The sequence below is a fragment of the Oncorhynchus clarkii genome, chromosome 29 (assembly GCF_045791955.1).
Source record: "Oncorhynchus clarkii lewisi isolate Uvic-CL-2024 chromosome 29, UVic_Ocla_1.0, whole genome shotgun sequence".
Taxonomy (NCBI): Eukaryota; Metazoa; Chordata; class Actinopteri; order Salmoniformes; family Salmonidae; genus Oncorhynchus; species Oncorhynchus clarkii.
The window spans coordinates 9021169-9039477 of record NC_092175.1 but is presented as its reverse complement, the minus strand read 5'-3'; the positions used below and the strand labels follow the sequence as shown (position 1 = coordinate 9039477).

General features: G+C 45.8%; 1 protein-coding gene across 2 annotated transcripts in view; it reads right to left on the bottom strand.

Annotated features, from left to right (window-relative positions):
* LOC139388067 (seizure 6-like protein) overlaps positions 1 to 10181 on the bottom strand; it is a 51562-nt gene extending 41381 nt beyond the window's left edge. The window contains exon 1 of one of the 2 annotated variants that reach the window (XM_071134585.1): positions 9883 to 10181. In XM_071134585.1, the coding sequence (XP_070990686.1) occupies positions 9883 to 9970 (88 nt within the window). In that variant the 5' untranslated portion in view covers positions 9971 to 10181. The remainder of the gene's footprint in view (positions 1 to 9882) is intronic. The other variant, XM_071134586.1, reaches the window with a different exon arrangement.
* Positions 10182 to 18309: the final 8128 nt, after the last annotated feature.

Genomic DNA, 18309 nt, shown 5'->3' with positions numbered 1-18309 from the left:
CTGTTGTTAACGCCACATATGGGGTGTTTGAGAGCTTGCGTTTGTACCTGCAGCGCAATCACTGTACAATTACTCCATCCTGGCCGTCACAGTTTTTCAACATGGAATCTTGTAGTCTGGTTCCTGGATATGCCATCGTGGGGGACTGAAGACGAAATTCTCTTTGAAAAAAAGGTGCCATCCAGAATCTAAAAGGGTTTCTTCGGCTGTCCCCTTTCCACAGAGGGTTCGACATGGAACCAAAAAGGGTGCTCCTATGGGGACAGTCAAAGAACCCTTTTGGAACCTTTTTTTCTAAGAGTGTACCACTGACAATGGCTGCATATCAACTGCACAAATTTCTGGAATTAGCAGCTGTGATTTTCTCACTCTGTCACTCATCGCACTTCCGTCTGTGTGAAGAGCCTGTCCAATGTCTGTTTTTGGGGGCCTGCGCTGCTGCCAGCAACAGTTTGGGTCTCACGGTGCCTCCCTTTCAGATGGTTAAGCACTGCACTTGTACTGCCATTGTAGCTCAATTCCATCTCGCAAAGTTTGCTATTTGCCACCTTCTCATTTCATTTAATTGCCATACAGGACTGTCGCTTCCCTGTCTCACTCTCGGCCATTTTTACAACTGTTGACCACGATGATGTGCGGAGCGCTTTACATCTGTGGCAAATAGTTTGAAAGATGCATATCTCCTCCTACTAACATTACAGCATTGTGGCGTTAGGTATTTGTTGAATTAAACATGTTCCCTTTATGATGACGATCAGGACCTGTTAGTGGTAGTATTGTAGTATTGTGATAACTGCACTGTGATTTAGATTTTGTTGGTGGGGGGAGGGGGGACTTTTTTGGTTAGGGATAAAAATAAATGTTAAAGATCATAGATTAGCTGAAAACTGGAGCGCGACAACAAAGAGCCAGAGGGATAGTTCCAGGGGGATGGGTTGTTTTTACTGTCTTACAGCTTGAATAGGCTTTTCCCACCAAAACTATCACTGACATGCTGCCCACACTGCAAGTGAGGGAGCGTTGCAAAATTATCTTACGCAAACATGTTAGTCAATCATTGGAACCCACGCTGCTTGACAGGTCGGAATGCATTAAACATTTAAGGCAATATATCTAGCTAGCTTGCTGTTGCTAAATTTGTCCTGGGATATAAACATTGGGTTGTTATTTTACCTGAAATGCACAAGGTCCTCTACTCTGACAATTCATCCACAGATAAAATAGTAAATAGTTTGTTTCTAGCAATCTCTCCTCCTTCTGACTTCTTGTTTGGACTTTATATGGCGGTTGGCAACCAACTTTAAGGTGCATTACCACCACCAACTGGACTGGAGTGTGGAACTCAGTTCATCTTTCAATCACCCAGGTGGGTATATGCTCCTAAAAACCAATGAGGAGATGGGAGAGGCAGTACTTATTTCACGTCAAGCGTCAAATAGAACCAAGTTCTATTTTAGCGCCTGGCTACGCAGATGTTCGTTGACGCGCGTGACCCCAAATGAATATAGTTGGTTCAGAGTTCGTTTTGATATTTCAACCTGCGCGTCCTGATCGCGTCTGGTGTGGGTGGACAAAATCAACGCACACTGATGCACGCGCGTGTGCGGTCTGGTCAGCAGGTGAGACGATGGAGGGAGAGAAGTAGAAAGCTAGGATGTTAGGATGAAATCTTAATTCGATAGAAACGTTTAAGTTTAGAAGCTTACAGAGTGTTAGTGTAGCTGCCACGTTGGAGTTGCGTAACACTGCTACATTCAAACTCTGCAAGCTCCCCCCCCCTCCTCTTCCGTAGTAGATCAGAGAAGAGAAGCATCTGAGAAGTGAACAAGACAAATATGTTTATTTAACATCACGCCAGACAGCCGTAGCTATCGGTGTCGATCTGAGTAGCGCCTTCCTTTATCACACAGACACACGCGTGTTGCGCACGTGCACACACACACACACAGAGTTTCGGGAACAGGACCAGACAGGTTCTTCAATGGGACTCTGTAATGAAGGGAGACGGAAGAGTAGGCCATTCAGATGATGGCTATGAGGGATGAGGCTTTGAAGCAAAGGGAAGATGGAACATGAACTAAATTAACAGTATAAAACGCTCGGCTGGAAACGCTCCTAATCGTGCCAATCAACTGAAGCCACAAACTCAGCTCACAACCATCAGCCTTATAATGATAGTTAGTGTTGAACAGGGCCCAGACAGAATGGCTTACCACACTTTATACTGTGCACAAATGTGATGCTAACCAATGACCCTCAACCTTTACCTCTGAAATAGCTCAGGGCATTGCACATTGTCATCCTTTTCAACATCTAGACGTGCCATAGCGTCATCCTGGGATTAGTGGTTTCAAAGCCATGCTATGGAGAGGAGAGTGTGGTTGTGAGTGTGAAACATATGAGGTGTAATCAAATCAAATTCAAATCAAATGTATTTATAAAGCCCTTCTTACATCAGCTGATATCTCAAAGTGCTGTACAGAAACCCAGCCTAAAACCCCAAACAGCAAGCAATGCAGGTGTAGAAGCACGGCGGCTAGGAAAAACTCCCTAGAATCCAATCAGTCGGGTATAGAGGAGTGGGACTAGGGCCGGGATTCTATCTGATCAGTGGTAGAGCCGCCTTAAAGCGTGCTTGACATTTAAAGGTCATTTTGGACTGAGCCGACACAATCTGCATTTGCCGTGAATGCGGTCTCACCGCGAGAGCGGAAACGCTGGCTTTAAAAATGTGCATAGCTGAATCCCGGCCTAGTACTCTCACTGGGTTATTATCCTGATACAAACTTCTGTTCTGTTCTCATCCCACCCCTAGTAGAGGCTGGGCTAAAGCCACGGAAACGTCAAAGCACAAACACCTAGTCAGGCCAACAACAGCAGCAACAGGAAAAGAGCAGAGGAAGAGACAGCCCAACACAAAAGCCCTGACAGTTCAATCACACACGCACATGCACGCACACACACGCACGCACACGCATGCACACACACACTGCGGATGGGTTCAGAGCAGCTTAGCCACACAGTTAAGCTGCAGTTAATTGCTTTTATTGTGGAATAGTGTCAGCAGCATCCCTATAACCCCACAGTCAGCCAGAACTGATAATCCTGGACACACACACACACACACACCGTTTTGATGTTAAATGGAAATAGATATTCTGTCCATACATATGGCAAAAAAATGTGTTCTAGAATTCTTAGGCCTTAGTTGGTTTTCCAATAAGAAGACTGGGCTGATTGCGCTGAAGGACATATTTCCCTGTGTTGTTCACAGTTACAGCTTCTCTCTACTCAGCCTTTAGAAAAACAAGAAGAAGCAAGGGTGGGCCTCTGCCGAACGAGAGAACACGATGGATGGTGGGGAAAGAATGCGAGGTGATGTGATGAGAGGAGAAAGACAAATTACGGCTGAGTGAGTTTTACAGAGGAGAGAACAGACAACCTGCCACGGCGAGGAGAGAGAGGAGGGGGAGAAAGATATTGGAAAGGAAGGGAGAGGAGAGTATGAAGAGAGAAGAAAGGAAAGGGGGAAGAGGAGAGTAAGAGCGAGAGAGAATAGAAGAGAAAAGGATGACAGGAAAGGGGAAGGAGGACAGAAACAGTGGAAGTGAATGTAACACCAGGGGAAGGGTAGGGAAGAGGAGGAGGCGAGAAAAGGGGGGAGGTGAAGGGGGGAGGAGAAAAGAGTAGAGGAGAAGAGAGGAGAGAAGTCGAGATAAGAAGAGAGAAGAGGAGAGAGGAGAGGAGAGACTGGCTAGACTCCAGAGCAGGGGTCTTCAGCCTTTTCTGGCATGAGTGCTACTTAAAAAATATGAAACATGTCGCAGGCTACTCATTTTTTTCTAGCTTTCAAATAGGCACATTCTTCTCTTCCCCGGGTCCTTAGTGTTCAAGAGAAAGTAGTGCATTATGTTTTCTGTCAATATACCTGGTAAAATAATGATTAATAAACAACTCTAAGGGGGGCCCTATAAAATCAGTGATTTTTTTCCTCCAATTTATGTTTTGTCAGTTTTATTTTTCCTGAGTTTAGATTTTTGCTGGTTTCCACTCTCAAAAGTACAATTGTTCATAGAGAAAAAACGAAATAGAATGTTCTGGGTCCATGTCAATGCTTAATTCACATCAGAAGATCTTGTTATTTAGATCTGGAATAAAAACTAACCAATTTAGATTTTTGAGTGTAATTCCCCTTTAATTGCGCATCTGGCCCTTTAATTGCGCATCTAGCAAGTGAGTCATGTGTCAGTCTAGCAATGGTTCTGTACTGCTGTTGCGCATTTCATTGCAAAGTTTGCAAATAACAAATAATATATACAAATTATATACTTACTCATGATATACTTCTGACAAGTAAGGCCAGTTAACATTTAATTGAGAAGGTTTTGGGGAAAGTATTTCTGTCAACCCACAAGATGGTCATCACATCAACTTACTACATACACATGGAGTGATAGACAAACAGCGCGCACCACACAGACAGACAGGGGCAATATTGTTGTTAATTAAATGGCAGATATTGTGTTATGTTTGGCCAATAGAACCTAACCAGCGGTGGGATAATGTCAATGTTACGTTGATTAGATAGTACCCGGGAGATTTCGGTGTCTGATACATGTGAGATTTGTTTATGACAGTTTGCGGTGGAAAACACGAAACATGTCATGTAGGCCTACTTTCAGAATTGTTTGGCGAGTTACTCATATGTGGGCTGCGAGCTACTGAGAGCTCGCGATCGACCTGTTGGAGACCCCTGCTTTAGACCAGTTAGAGCCCTGCGTTCATGGAGAGACCAGACCTGTGTGCCCTAGCCGATACAGTCACCATCAACTGGCGTCCGGGTGGGAGACCGCGATGATACAATTGTCATAACCTCTCGCATGTTGAAACGAGGTCAATCTAATAACAACACACATTCTCCTACAGATGAAATATCTGTGCATAGCAGCAAATTTCTCAGACGCGTCACGCGCACACACAAACAAACACACAGCAGAAGCTGATACAATGTATTAGAGACAGTTGCATGGCAGCCCACTGTCTGTGATATGACTAGAAAACAGATCGGCTATATGGCTACCGAGTTCTAATAGGATAATATTATATCGCCGTTTTTATCAAGACGTGACGAGGAGGAATAACTAACAGCCTCTCCGAAAGGCTAAACACACAATCATTTGCTATTGTACAGCCCATGAACTGGGTAGAGGAGCGAGAGAGACAGAGACCATGTTGATTAAATAGAGAACATCAACAACAGAGAAACGGTGCTGTCTGAATGTCTGACATTCAGTTAGCCGATGGGATAGTGGAGGTTAATAGGTAGCCTGTCTGACTGACACACACACTAGAGGGGGGACCCTGCAAAGTCTTCATCACCTTTGTCGAGCGCGGCTCCAGATCATGCTGCAGCAACCAGACAAACCCCCACGTTTTCTAAACTCTGCACACACCACACACACGCGCGCGCGTGCACACACGTATTTTTTATTCCCGACAACCAGAGGTATTCATAAATTCGCTGGCAGAATCCCGAACAACGATTGGCTATGCTAATTGCTGTGTGTTTTGTGTTATTTCTTTGTTTGACTCCCACACGTCACGCTGTAGGCTATGCCAGTGCCTGTTTAACAAGCTCTCTCATCAAGGCAAGAAAATAATAGGTCGAATGTAGCTTTAGCCGAATGGCCTAAGCACCTTCAGAGATGTTTTTTTTTTGTTGAGGCGGGGGGTGGGGCATGGCCTTGTTTCTATTACAGTATTTTGGATGACTGTCATTCCTATTCCATTCACCCAGCTAGCTCAATGTTACATCGAAAGGTTTAGGCTACTGCATTACACATTAGCCTGTATCCATCCTGAGGTGGCTACAACTTAGCCGACAAATGAACGTTTATAACGTAGGTGCACAGGTCGAGAGACAAATTGGAATAATTGGAATAATCAAGGTGGCAGACAGACGGCCATGCACACTCTTCCCTGCATCTAGCTGATCTGGGGTGAAATTAGTCCAAACAGTTGTAAAACAGAACTAAACCGAGAGTTTCCATTGGACAAATTCAGGTAAGCCCGTTTTGTTCCATTCACTTCCATTTAAGAAACGTTTTGCGACAGAATTGGTGGAATAAATTCGCCCCCTGATCACCTGCACACATAGGTTCACTTTCATAGCAGCCACATACAGCATCACCACTTTGCTCGTTGTATAATTCTCTCACATTTTTGCTTCGCTTTTGGACAAGAGTGCAAAACACAACACCAGGCGGAAAAAATCTACACAAGCTAAATCTTCAATCTTCATACCATAACCGCTAACCGCAATACATCCTACATCGATGCCACCAAAATAATATTACGGTCAACAAACTAGAACTAATACATTAGTAAACCCACAATACATTCCAGCATTGAATGACTCATCTCATTTCCATATGTACAGTCTTGCAGTACAGTGTACAGCAAGAAGTTTAGAAGTGACACCGGCGGCCGCCAACGAAAGCTTACCCTGTCTTGAAGAAGTTGAAGTGTAGGATATCCTTAGCCAGCGAGCTAACATAAATAGTATTCCTCTCTGTTTGAGTCCGGTTGTTTGAGTAGGCTAAATTAGCCTACTCAACAACAAACAAATACACAAACGGAATATAGCTAGCGCTCTCTCTGTCTGCTGCGTCTTATTTTTTTGAAAAAATTAATTTGTTCAAAACTATTACAAACTAATGTCTTTCTCTCTCCTTGAGTCAACTATTCACCACATTTTATGCACTGCAGCGCTAGCTAGCTAGCTGTAGCTTATGCTTTCAGTACTAGATTCATTCTCTGATCCTTTGATTGGATAGACATGTCAGTTCATACTGCAAGAGCGCTGATATAGTGTAGGACGTCCTTCGGAAGTCGCCATAAGTACTGCTTAATAATGGGGCAACAGGTAGCCTAGTGGTTAGAGTGTTGGTGCCAGCAACCGAAAGGTTGCGGGATCAAATCCCCAAGTTGACGAGGTAAAAATATTTTGTCCTGAACAAGGCGGTTAACCCACAGTTCCTAGGCTGTCATTGTAAATAAGAATTTGTTCTTAACTGACTTGCCTAGTTAAATATAACAACAATACTTCTTTATTGTGTGTCCCTTTTGGGAAATGTGTCATGCCTCTCAACAAACAACAATAACAACAGGTGCAGAAATCCATAAATCACAGGCAATAAATATAGCAGACAACATGTGGATGAAGTTTATAATTCAGTTCATACAATTCTGGGAAGCGGGAGGGGCTGAGCTGTTCTTTATTCAATTGATTTATACTGGTGGGAATAAATTATTTCTGGGCTCTGGCGGTTTTGTAAAGATGGACTATACCATCTACTGCATCTTGCCTATGCCGTTCGGCCATCGCTCATCCATATATTTATATGTACATATTCTTAATCATTCCTTTACACCTGTGTGTATAAGGTAGTTGTTGTTCAATTGTTAGATTACTTGTTAGATATTACTGCACGGTCGGAACTAGAAGCACAAGCATTTTGCTACACTCGCATTAACATCTGCTAACCGTGTGTATGTGACCAATGACATTTGATTTGATTTGGACTGTATCTGCGGCATGATGGTAGGAGCTGGTACTCCTGGTTGAGTGGGTGTGTCTGGTCAGCGCTTCCATGTTCTTGACATTAACTCCACAGATTTTGCTTCACAGCTTTGCTTTTTTGTGCAGCTGGTTTTCATTTGCGATGGATAGCTGATTGTACCAGGCTTGGAAACAGAAAGTGAGAACACTCTGAACAAAGGATTTATAGAATTTACTTGTTATTCTTTTATTGACCTGATATATATTTAATCTCCTCAGGAAATACAGTCTTTGTTGTCCCTTTTTGTACATCTGTTTTATGTTGAGAGTTTTGAGTCAATTATAGTGTCACGCCCTGACCTTAGAGATCCTTATTATTCTCTATGTTTGGTTAGGTCAGGGTGTGACTCAGGGGGGAATGTCTGTTTTCTATTTCTTTGTTTTGGCCGAGTGTGGTTCCCAATCAGAGGCAGCTGTCTATCGGTGTCTCTGATTGGGGATAATATATAAGTTGTCATTTTCTGTTTGGGTTTTGTGGGATCTTGTTTTCTGTTTAGTTTCTTAGCCTTACAGATCTGAGCGTTTTTTTTTTGTTTTTGTCTTTGTTATTTTGTTTTGGTGTCATCAATAAAAATACGATGTACGCCTACCACACTGCACCTTGGTCCACTCTTCATTGTACTAACGATAGCCGTAACAGAAGATCCCACCAAAAACGGACCAAGCAGCGTGGCCAGGAGGACTGGACATGGGAGGACATCTTAGAGGGTAAAGGATCCTGGACGTGGGAGGAGATCCAGGCCGGAATGGATATCCTTCCATGGGAGCAGACGGAGGCAGCGAGGGACGAACAACGTCGACACCGGGGTTCGCGACCTCGAAACAAGCACGAGAGGCAGCACATTTTTGGGGGGGCACATGGGGAGATTGGCGGAGTCAGGGTTTAGACCTGAGCCAACGCCCCGTGCTTACCGTGGGGAGCGTGTGACCGGTCAGGCACCGGGTTATGCGGTGCGCATTCACAGCCCGGTGCGCTCTGTTCCAGCTCACCGCAGTTGCCGTGCTAGAGTGGGCATTCAGCCAGGACGGATTGTGCTGGCTCAGCGCTCCTGGTCTCCGGTGTGTCTCTTCGGCCCAGGATATCCTGCGCCAGCTCTACGCACGGTATCCCCAGTTCGCCAGCACAACTCAGTGCGGCCTGTTCCAGCTCCCCGCACTTGCCGGGCTACAGGCAGATGTGACGCTTGGCATTCAAATGAAATCACATTTTATTTGTCAAACGCGCTCCCCGTGGCCTGGTTTATATGCGAACTGGAACGGTCAAGTAGGCTCTCCGTCCCAGGACAACACAATCCAAATATTTGATTATCACCGAGCTCAAGGAGATAGTCATTCAGGGATTTGGGATTATTCACTTTGGGAAGGGGCCCAATAGTTGCAGTTTTCCAGATTTCGGGGATTCTGCAGCTGTCCAGTAACACTTGAAAAGGTCTTCTGTATATGTCACACAGTTGCCATTTACACGCCCTGATAATCTGCCAGCTTAGATCACCACAGCTTGTTGGTTCCAAGGATAGAGTTTAAAGAAGACCTGAAGGATATCCTTTTCAGAGATAATTATGGGACTGTCATTTGGGAGGGGTAAGTCATTTACAGGAGGCCTGCCCGCTGTTTCAAATCTATCAAAAAAGGTGTTAAAGTTGTTTGTCTCGGCTGTTGTCAGTAAGCGGCACTGCTGACAGGGTTTTCTTCTCCATACATTTGTGTAAGTCTATGGAAGGGGGTGAGAACCATGAGCCTCCTAGGTTTTGTATTGAAGTCAATGTACCCAGAAGAGGACGGAAAATAGCTGTCCTCCGGCTACACCATGGTGCTACTGCAAAGAGTGCTGTTGAGGCTACTGTAGACCTTCATTGCAAAACAGTGTGTTTTAATCAGATTTTTTGTGACATGTTTTGTCTTAAAAGGATACCGTTTATTAAGTTTTATAATTTTTTAAAATGAAATTCGCTGAGTAGAATGTTCCTCTCCTTCTTTCTCTGAGGAGCCTCCACTGTATATAATGTAATTGAAAGTGCTCAAACAAATCAATTAGAATAGCCTATTAGGATCAAAATTAAGATTTGTATCATGATTCTAACAGGCTAGAATTCTAGTAGCCTACGCTATTTAGCAACACAGACAAAGCAAAGTTGTGATAGTCATTCATGCTGGATAGGAGCCAAGGGGAACCTCAAACAAATCCATCAAATGGCTTAGCACAGAGATAACACACACACACACACACACACCGGCCAGAAAGTTAAACCCAGCATCATTACCTTGTGTTTCCGCTGCTAACCCGGTCCAAATCACACAGACACAGAGTAGCGCTGATAGGGCACCGATTCGGTAATGGCCCGGTGGCATGGCTTCATACAACCAGACAGAGCCGTTCTGTCCAGATAGACCTGCTAACGGAATGCACGCGGAGAATAGGTTGGTGTTCGACAGCCGGTCTGCACAGCGATCTCCTAGATGTTGTTTTTCTACACCTCTGTCAGCGCACAGTGTGGTGGTGGTGATTTCTCTGCCGTCCGCATGTCTTGCCTCCCTTCGCCTGAACCTCGCAATGTGCCACGTCTCTTCTGCCTCTTCTGCTCTTTCTGTCCTGATCTCTCTCTCTCTCTCTCTCTCTCTCTCCTCCCGCTCTGCTGTGCCAAACTGCATGCCTCTCGATCTCTCACACTGCGCGCACACACACGTGCACATACGTTTTACACACACACACACACACACAGCTTGTAAAGACAGATCAATACATTAGAATATACAGTATGTCCTGGCTATACCAAAATACCAAACAGAAGTCGTGCTGAAGCTGCTCTAAAATTAAAAAGAAAGCTTAACATATTCAGCCTAAATGTTAATTTACTGTCTTTTCATACTTGAAAGGGATTTAGTCTACCACAGACAATGTACCTGCCTTTGTCAATAATTAGGAATTAAAACTGCTGATTGTCGTGTGAGTGTGAGTGTGAGTGTGAGTGTGTGTGTGTGTGTGTGTGCCAACAGAGCTCTACCCCTTGGTATTCACCTAGCAAATGCCAGTATCCATGGCGATGCCCTGTTGTACATCTGAAAGGACAGAGGGCAAAAGGGGAGCAGAGAAACACAGAAAAGAGAGTGCAGAAAGAAAGTCTCGCTGTGGTACACTTAAAATGGATAGAGAATGAATAGAGAGAGAGAATGAATAGAGAGCATGACTAGATAGATAGAAGTGTCAGGGTTTAGAGAGAGATCGAAACTATTAAGGATAAGATAAATAGAAAGTATTGTGTTTAGAGAGAGATGGAAAGTGTTGGGGATAAGATAGACAGAAAGTATTGGGTTTAGAGAGATATACAGAAAGTATTGGGTTTAGAGAGAGATAGAAAGTGTCAGGGATAAGATAGACAGAAAGTATTGGGTTTAGAGAGATATACAGAAAGTATTGGGTTTAGAGAGAGATAGAAAGTGTTGGGGATAAGATAGATAGAAAGTATTGGGTTTAGAGAGATAGATAGATAGTATTGGGTTTAGAGAGATAGACAGAAAGTATTGGGTTTAGAGAGAGATAGAAAGTGTTGGGGATAAGATAGACAGAAAGTATTTGGTTTAGAGAGAGATAGAAAGTGTCAGGGATAAGATAGACAGAAAGTATTGGGTTTAGAGAGAGATAGAAAGTATTGGGTTTAGAGAGAGACAGAAATATTGGGTTTAGAGAGACACAGAAAGTATTGGGTTTAGAGAGAGAGAAAGTATTGGGGATAAGATAGATAGAAAGTATTGGGGATAAGATAGACAGAAAGTGTTGGGTTTAGAGAGAGATAGACAGAAAGAGAGAGATAGAAAGTGTCAGGGATAAGATAGACAGAAAGTATTGGGTTTAGAGAGAGATAGAAAGTGTTAGGGATAAGATAGACAGAAAGTATTGGGTTTAGAGAGAGATAGAAAGTGTCAGGGATAAGATAGACAGAAAGTATTGGGTTTAGAGAGAGATAGAAAGTATTGGGTTTAGAGAGAGACAGAAATATTGGGTTTAGAGAGACACAGAAAGTATTGGGTTTAGAGAGAGAGAAAGTATTGGGGATAAGATAGATAGAAAGTATTGGGGATAAGATAGACAGAACGTTTTGGGTTTAGAGAGAGATAGACAGAAAGAGAGAGATAGAAAGTGTCAGGGATAAGATAGACAGATAAAAGTGTCGAGTTTAGAGAGATGGATTGAATGTATTGGGTTTAGATAGAGAGATAGATATTTTCGGGGTTTAGAGCAAGAGATAGATACATTTTAGTCATTTAGCAGACACTCTTATCAGAGCAACTTACAGGAGCAATTAGGGTTAAGTGCCTTGCTTAAGGGCACATGGACAGATCTGTCATCTAGTCGGTTCTGGGATTCAAACCATTAACCTTTCGGGATGAATTGAAACGCTGACTGCGAGCCAGGCCTAATCGCTCAACATCAGTGCCCGACCTCACTAATGCTCTTGTGACCGAATGGAAGCAAGTCCCTGCAGCAATGTTCCAACATCTAGTGGAAAGCCTTCCCAGAAGAGTGGAGGCTGTTATATCAGCAAAGGGGGGAACAACTCCATATCAATACCCATGATTTTGGAAGATGTCTGACGAGCAGGTGTCCACATACTTTTGGTCATGTCGTGTAAATAGAAAGTGTTGGGGTTTTAGGATTGAGTTATGCAACTAGATGCCTCATTAAGGACCACAGCAGCTGGCCCTCTCCATCTGTCCCTTTCATAGTCCCCAATCTCCTCAACTATCACATGCAGTGCTTGTGTGTGTGTGTGTGTGACAGAGAGAGAGAGAGAGAGAGAGAGAGTCTGTGGTGGTCTGAGGAGCTGTCTAGGCTTGAAAGTATTGTGCTCTGTAGTGCGCATCACTGCATGTGCACACACACACACACATACATACACACACACACACACACACACACACACACACACACACACACACACACACACACACACACACTAAGGACGCAACAGAGTGGGACGGTGAGTGTTACGTAATACGCAGGTCCAGGACTCGGACTCGACCAGTCGTGACTTTGTTGTCAGAAAGTCTCTCTCCCTTGTTATTATTCAACATGATATATAGAAAAGCAAATGTCAGATAGCGGCTAGCCTTACCAATGTGCAAGACAGTAAGTTATTCAGCTTTCTACATTGCAAAATGTAGCTTTGAGCACTAACAAGGGACTCGTGACTCGAGCACAAAGGACTCGGACTTGAATGCTAGGGACTTGGCACTCGATTCGGACTGGAGGTTTAGTGACTTGACTACATTATTGTCCCCTCCCCTCCCCCCACCAATCTCTCTCTCACTCTCGTACTCACACACACACACACACACACACACCACAGAGACCCAGCACTGAGCCTGTCATGTCCTACACAGTAACAGGGCTGGTAGGATTTACATACTAATCACCACAGCAGCACTAAGACATCCACCTCTCCACCTTTTACCCAGACCCAATTAACATTCTCTTCCTTCTCCCTGAAGTGTACACCCGTTGTCACCTTCTCAGGGAGTTAAAAGCATAGGATTGGCGTGTAAAACGCATGATAGTCCCTCTGTCGACACAAACACAATGCTTATCAATCCTTGGGGGGGAGTGTACGAGTGCAACACTTCAGGGAGAGACGTGCGTGCCAGAAATGGATCAAAACGAAGCGAGAGAGAGTCAAACATCATACAGGCTGCTGTCCATGGTGCTGAAACACTCAACACTATCAGGCCACAGGAACCAGTGGTGTTCAGATCCCAGAGATGTGCACGATAGAAACACAGTAAAGCTTCCGTGCCTCTGTTCGTTCTCTAATGGTAAAACATCTAAGATGCTAAGCAATATCACAGTGTTCTCCCCATCCCCGATAACAAAGGAAGAGACAACACATTGAGGTATGGAGAGAAGTATTACTGGGAGATCTCTCAGTACTCGCCTCCTGGCATTCCCCCACCACCACACCCTCGCTCTCTCCACTTTCCCTATCCCTCCCTGCCTCCCTTTCTCTCTCTCTCTCTCTATAGTGAGGGGGAAGGCATCAGAGGGGAGAGATGTGCTTATGCGGCACGTGTGTGTGTGTGTGTGTGTACGCAGAAGAGAGGGGGGATAAGCCTCTGCAGTGAGACGAGCTCAATGATTATCACAGACCCGCAGTCTTACCATCTCACACTGTAGTATTCTAGCATTTATGTGGTGTGTGTGTGTCAGAAAGGTCACTGCCAACAGTTAAGCTCGCATAAGCTAACTCACACCACACACACACACACACACACACACACAAATATGCAGTGGGTGATACTGTAGGTCATGCACTAGTAGTTGTATTGATTCATTGAACTCCTGGCTCCTTGTCCTCTGAACACTGAGACACACACAACATGGAAAACAGTGTTAGCCATTGAACAGCACAAGATCAATATGCATCTCTCCTTCTCCATTTCCTTCCTCGCTCTCATTGTCATGGCTGTCCCTGAAACCAGTAAGGAATCTCCTTTCCATCCCACACACACTCAGCCGTGCACTGTCGAATGAGGGGGCTAAGTGTGTGTGTGCAATACGTGTGGCACTGTGTGTGTGTGTAGTACCGTGTGTGTGTGTGCCGTGCATATGGAGTAGCCCTGTGGCCATGGCAGCTTGCTGTAGATCTCTACAACTCCTCTCAGAAGGTTTCTATCGCTACGGAGACCATGTTTAGTTTTCATGTGTTACAACACCATCAACAGGAACTAGCGCTGGGACTCACTACGTGCCTGTTGACTTACCTGTCTCCCATGGTCCATTTGATTGACTGGGTAGAAGACTCATTCTAATGCACACAAATATGTGGATGGGGGACTTGTGCTTCTGTTATTACGTATCTCAGATCAACATTAAATCAAATCCCATTTATTTATATAGCCCTTCTTACATCAGCTGATATCTCAAAGTGCTGTACAGAAACCGAGCCTAAAACCCCAAACAGCAAGCAATGCAGGTGTAGAAGCACAGTGGCTAGGAAAAACTCCATAGAAAGGCCAAAACCTAGGAAGAAACCTAGAGAGGAACCAGGCTATGAGGGGTGGCCAGTCCTCTTTTGGCTGTGCCGGGTGGAGATTATAACAGAACATGGGCAAGATGTTCAAATGTTCATAAATGACCAGCATGGTCAAATAATAATAATCATAAGTAGTTGTCGAGGGTGCAGCAAGTCAGCACCTCAGGAGTAAATGTCAGTTGGCTTTTCATAGCTGATCATTAAGAGCATCTCTACCGCTCCTGCTGTCTCTAGAGAGTTAAAAACAGCAGGTCTGGGACAGGTAGCACATCCAGTGAACAGGTCAGGGTTCCATAGCCGCAATCAGAACAGTTGAAACTGGAGCAGCAGCACGGCCAGGTGGACTGGGAACAGCAAGGAGTCATCGTGTCAGGTAGTCCTGAGGCATGGTCCTAGGGCTCAGGTCCTCCGAGAGAGAGAAAGAAAGAATTAGAGAGAGCATACTTAAATTCACACAGGACACCGGATAAGACAGGAGAAGTACTCCAGATGTAACAAACTGACCCTAGCCCCCCGACACAAACTACTGCAGCATAAATACTGGAGGCTGAGACAGGAGGGGTCAGGAGACACTGTGGCCCCATCTGATGACACCCCCGGACAGGGCCAAACAGGAAGGATATAACCCCACCCACTTTGCCAAAGCACAGCCCCCACACCACTAGAGGGATATCTTCAACCACCAACTTACCATCCTGAGACAAGGCCGAGTATAACCCACAAAGATCTCCGCCATGGCACAACCCAAGGGGGGGCGCCAACCCAGACAGGAAGATCACGTCAGTGACTCAACCCACTCAAGTGACGCACCCCTCCTAGTGACGGCATGAAAGAGCACCAGTAAGCCAGTGACTCAGCCCCTGTAATAAGGTAAGAGGCAGAGAATCCCAGTGGAGAGAGGGGAACCGGCCAGGCAGAGATAGCAAGGGCGGTTCGTTGCTCCAGAACCTTCACACTCCTGGGCCAGACTACACTCAATCATAAGACCCACTGAAGAGATGAGTCTTCAGTAAAGACTTAAAGGTTGAGACCAAGTCTGCGTCTCTCACATGGGTAGGCAGACCATTCCATAAAAATGGAGCTCTATAGGAGAAAGCCCTGCCTCCAGCTGTTTGCTTAGAAATTCTAGGGACAATTAGGAGGCCTGCGTCTTGTGACCGTAGCGTACGTGTAGGTATGTACGGCAGGACCAAATCAGAAAGATAGGTAGGATGTAACGGTTTTCTTGTGGTGAAGGAGAGGCAGACCAAAACGCAGCGTGGTTATATTGATTCATGTTTAATAAAAAAAGATAAACACGAACACTACAAAACAATAAACGTGGAAAACCAAAAACAGCCCTATTTTTTATTTCTTACATTCAATACCATTCATTCTTTACAACTCATAATTTTCATTCATACTTCAAGAATGGTATTTTAATTTAACTAAACAAAAACCCCAAACAAAACCTCAGGGGAGCATCTTCCCTCCCCGTCATCCTACAAACTACCTTTCCCTATCTCCCCGTCCCTAATCTATCCCCTTACAAATCTAAATGACACCCAGCCCTAAACCCCCCTTCCACCTCTCCCGGGCAGCATGCTGCCCCCACTTCCTCTCCTCCTTCTTCATCCTCCCCCTCAAATCTCCTTCCACCCTCCTCACTATCCCTTCCACCCCCCAATCTCTCCCTGTCTTCACCATGTTCTGCCTGGCTTCCCACAGCCCCCGTTTAAAGAGACTCATGAGAAGCCAGAGCAGAAACCTGTCCCAATTCGTCCCTCTCGCTCTCCCTACACCTCTCTCTAACCTGGCCCACGTCAATACAAAATCCCCCCTTACCAAACCTAACAACACCCGTGCCCTAGCCCATACTACTCCGGCAAAGGCACAGTCCCAAAAGACATGGCGCACAGTCTCCTCCCTGCCACAAGAGGATCTTGGACAGGTGGGGGATTGCACCAAACTATCCCGGTACATGATGGAACGTACCGGCAAGCACTTATGGAGGCTCAACCAATTCAGGTCTTGAGCCTGTTGTCCAGACCTGCACTCCCTCCCAGACCACTTCCGAGATGCCCACTACAGGCGCCGGACTCCCTGCCTTTCTGACCTCCTCGTACAGGTGCCTGTGATCTAAACCTACTCGGGCAACTTCAACCTCAGGGTGCGCACGCAGCCACTTGGCCGCATGACCAAAGTGCCACGGCAGCTGTTCCGCCCGAGGACCCGTGTTAGACCACACCATTACGCTTCTCGCCTGATACGAGAAGAACACCCGCTGGAGGTAACCGGACGGGTGTATCACTGGATGAGCAAGCTCCGTTAACAAGAAAGAAACAAAAATTGCATCCAGCTTGAGGGGGAAATGTGGTACCCCCCTACCTCCCTCCCCGATGGGACAAAGCATGCGTGCCCTGGCGACCCACTCGCACCTGCCACTCCACATGAACTGAAACACAAGCCTCACTAGAGGCCTCCTCAGACTAGCCGGCAATGGGTAGATGTACGCCAAATACAAAAGAGACGGCAACACATCCACCTTTAGAACCAGGACTTTGCCCATAAAAGACAAATACCTAGCCTTCCACATTGCTAGCTTCCTCTGTACCACTGCGATACGCATGTTCCAGTTTAGCGTCGCTGAGCCGGAGGTCTCAAAATGGACCCCGAGAATCCTCAGGGCCCCCTCACAAGAGAGATAACCCCCCGGGCACATCCGTTCTACCGCGCCATCTTCCGAAAAACTTGACGGAAGACTTTGCATGGTTCAGAACTGCTCCCGACGCTCGGGTGAAATCCCCAAAGATGGCAAGGGACCTTGTCAGGCACGAGTCCTTGCACAGCAGCAAGGAAGTGTCGTCGGCGTACTGCGTCATCTTAACACGCAGCCTACCACTTCCAGGGATCAACAAGCCTTCCACCCCTGTGTCTGCCCTAATGGCAGCCCCCAGAGGCTCCATGTACAGAACGAAGAGGAGAGCCGAGAGTGGGCACCCCTGCCTGACCCCAGACGAGAGGTCAAAAACGTCACCCAAGTGACTATTTACACTAACTCGGCACCCCGCTCCGACATATAATGTACGAATCCATCCTATGAACTTCTCCCCAAATCCTAATCGACCTAACACTCTGAATAAAAATGATCTATTAACGCGATCAAAGGCTTTCGCCTGATCTAGCGCTGCTACCATTACAGGCAGTCCTCTATCTTCAACCCAAGCGATGGAGTCCCTGATTAACTGTAGGTTCCATCTAATAGAGCGGCCCTCTACCCCGCACGTCTGATCCTCATGGACGACGTAGGGAAGGGCTGTGCGCAACCGGTCTGCTAAAACCTTTGCAAGTAGCTTGTAATCTACACACAGCATCGTCAACGGCCGCCAGTTGCCAAGGTCTGTTACTTCCCCCTTCTTATATAAAAGTGACAGCACACCAACAGCCATTGATCCCCCCCGGGACCCCCGTCTCAAGGATGGCCTTCAAGACTTCGAGGACCACTGGTCCAAGTATACCCCAAAACTTGAGATAAAACTCAGCCGGCAGCCCATCTATCCCAGGCACCTTCCCTTTTCCCATCCTCCTAAGAGCGCTCTCAACCTCTTCTAGTGAGATCTGGGCCTCCATCACTTCTCTAATGTCCTCCGGCAACCGCCTGGACAAGTGTTCTAAAAACACATT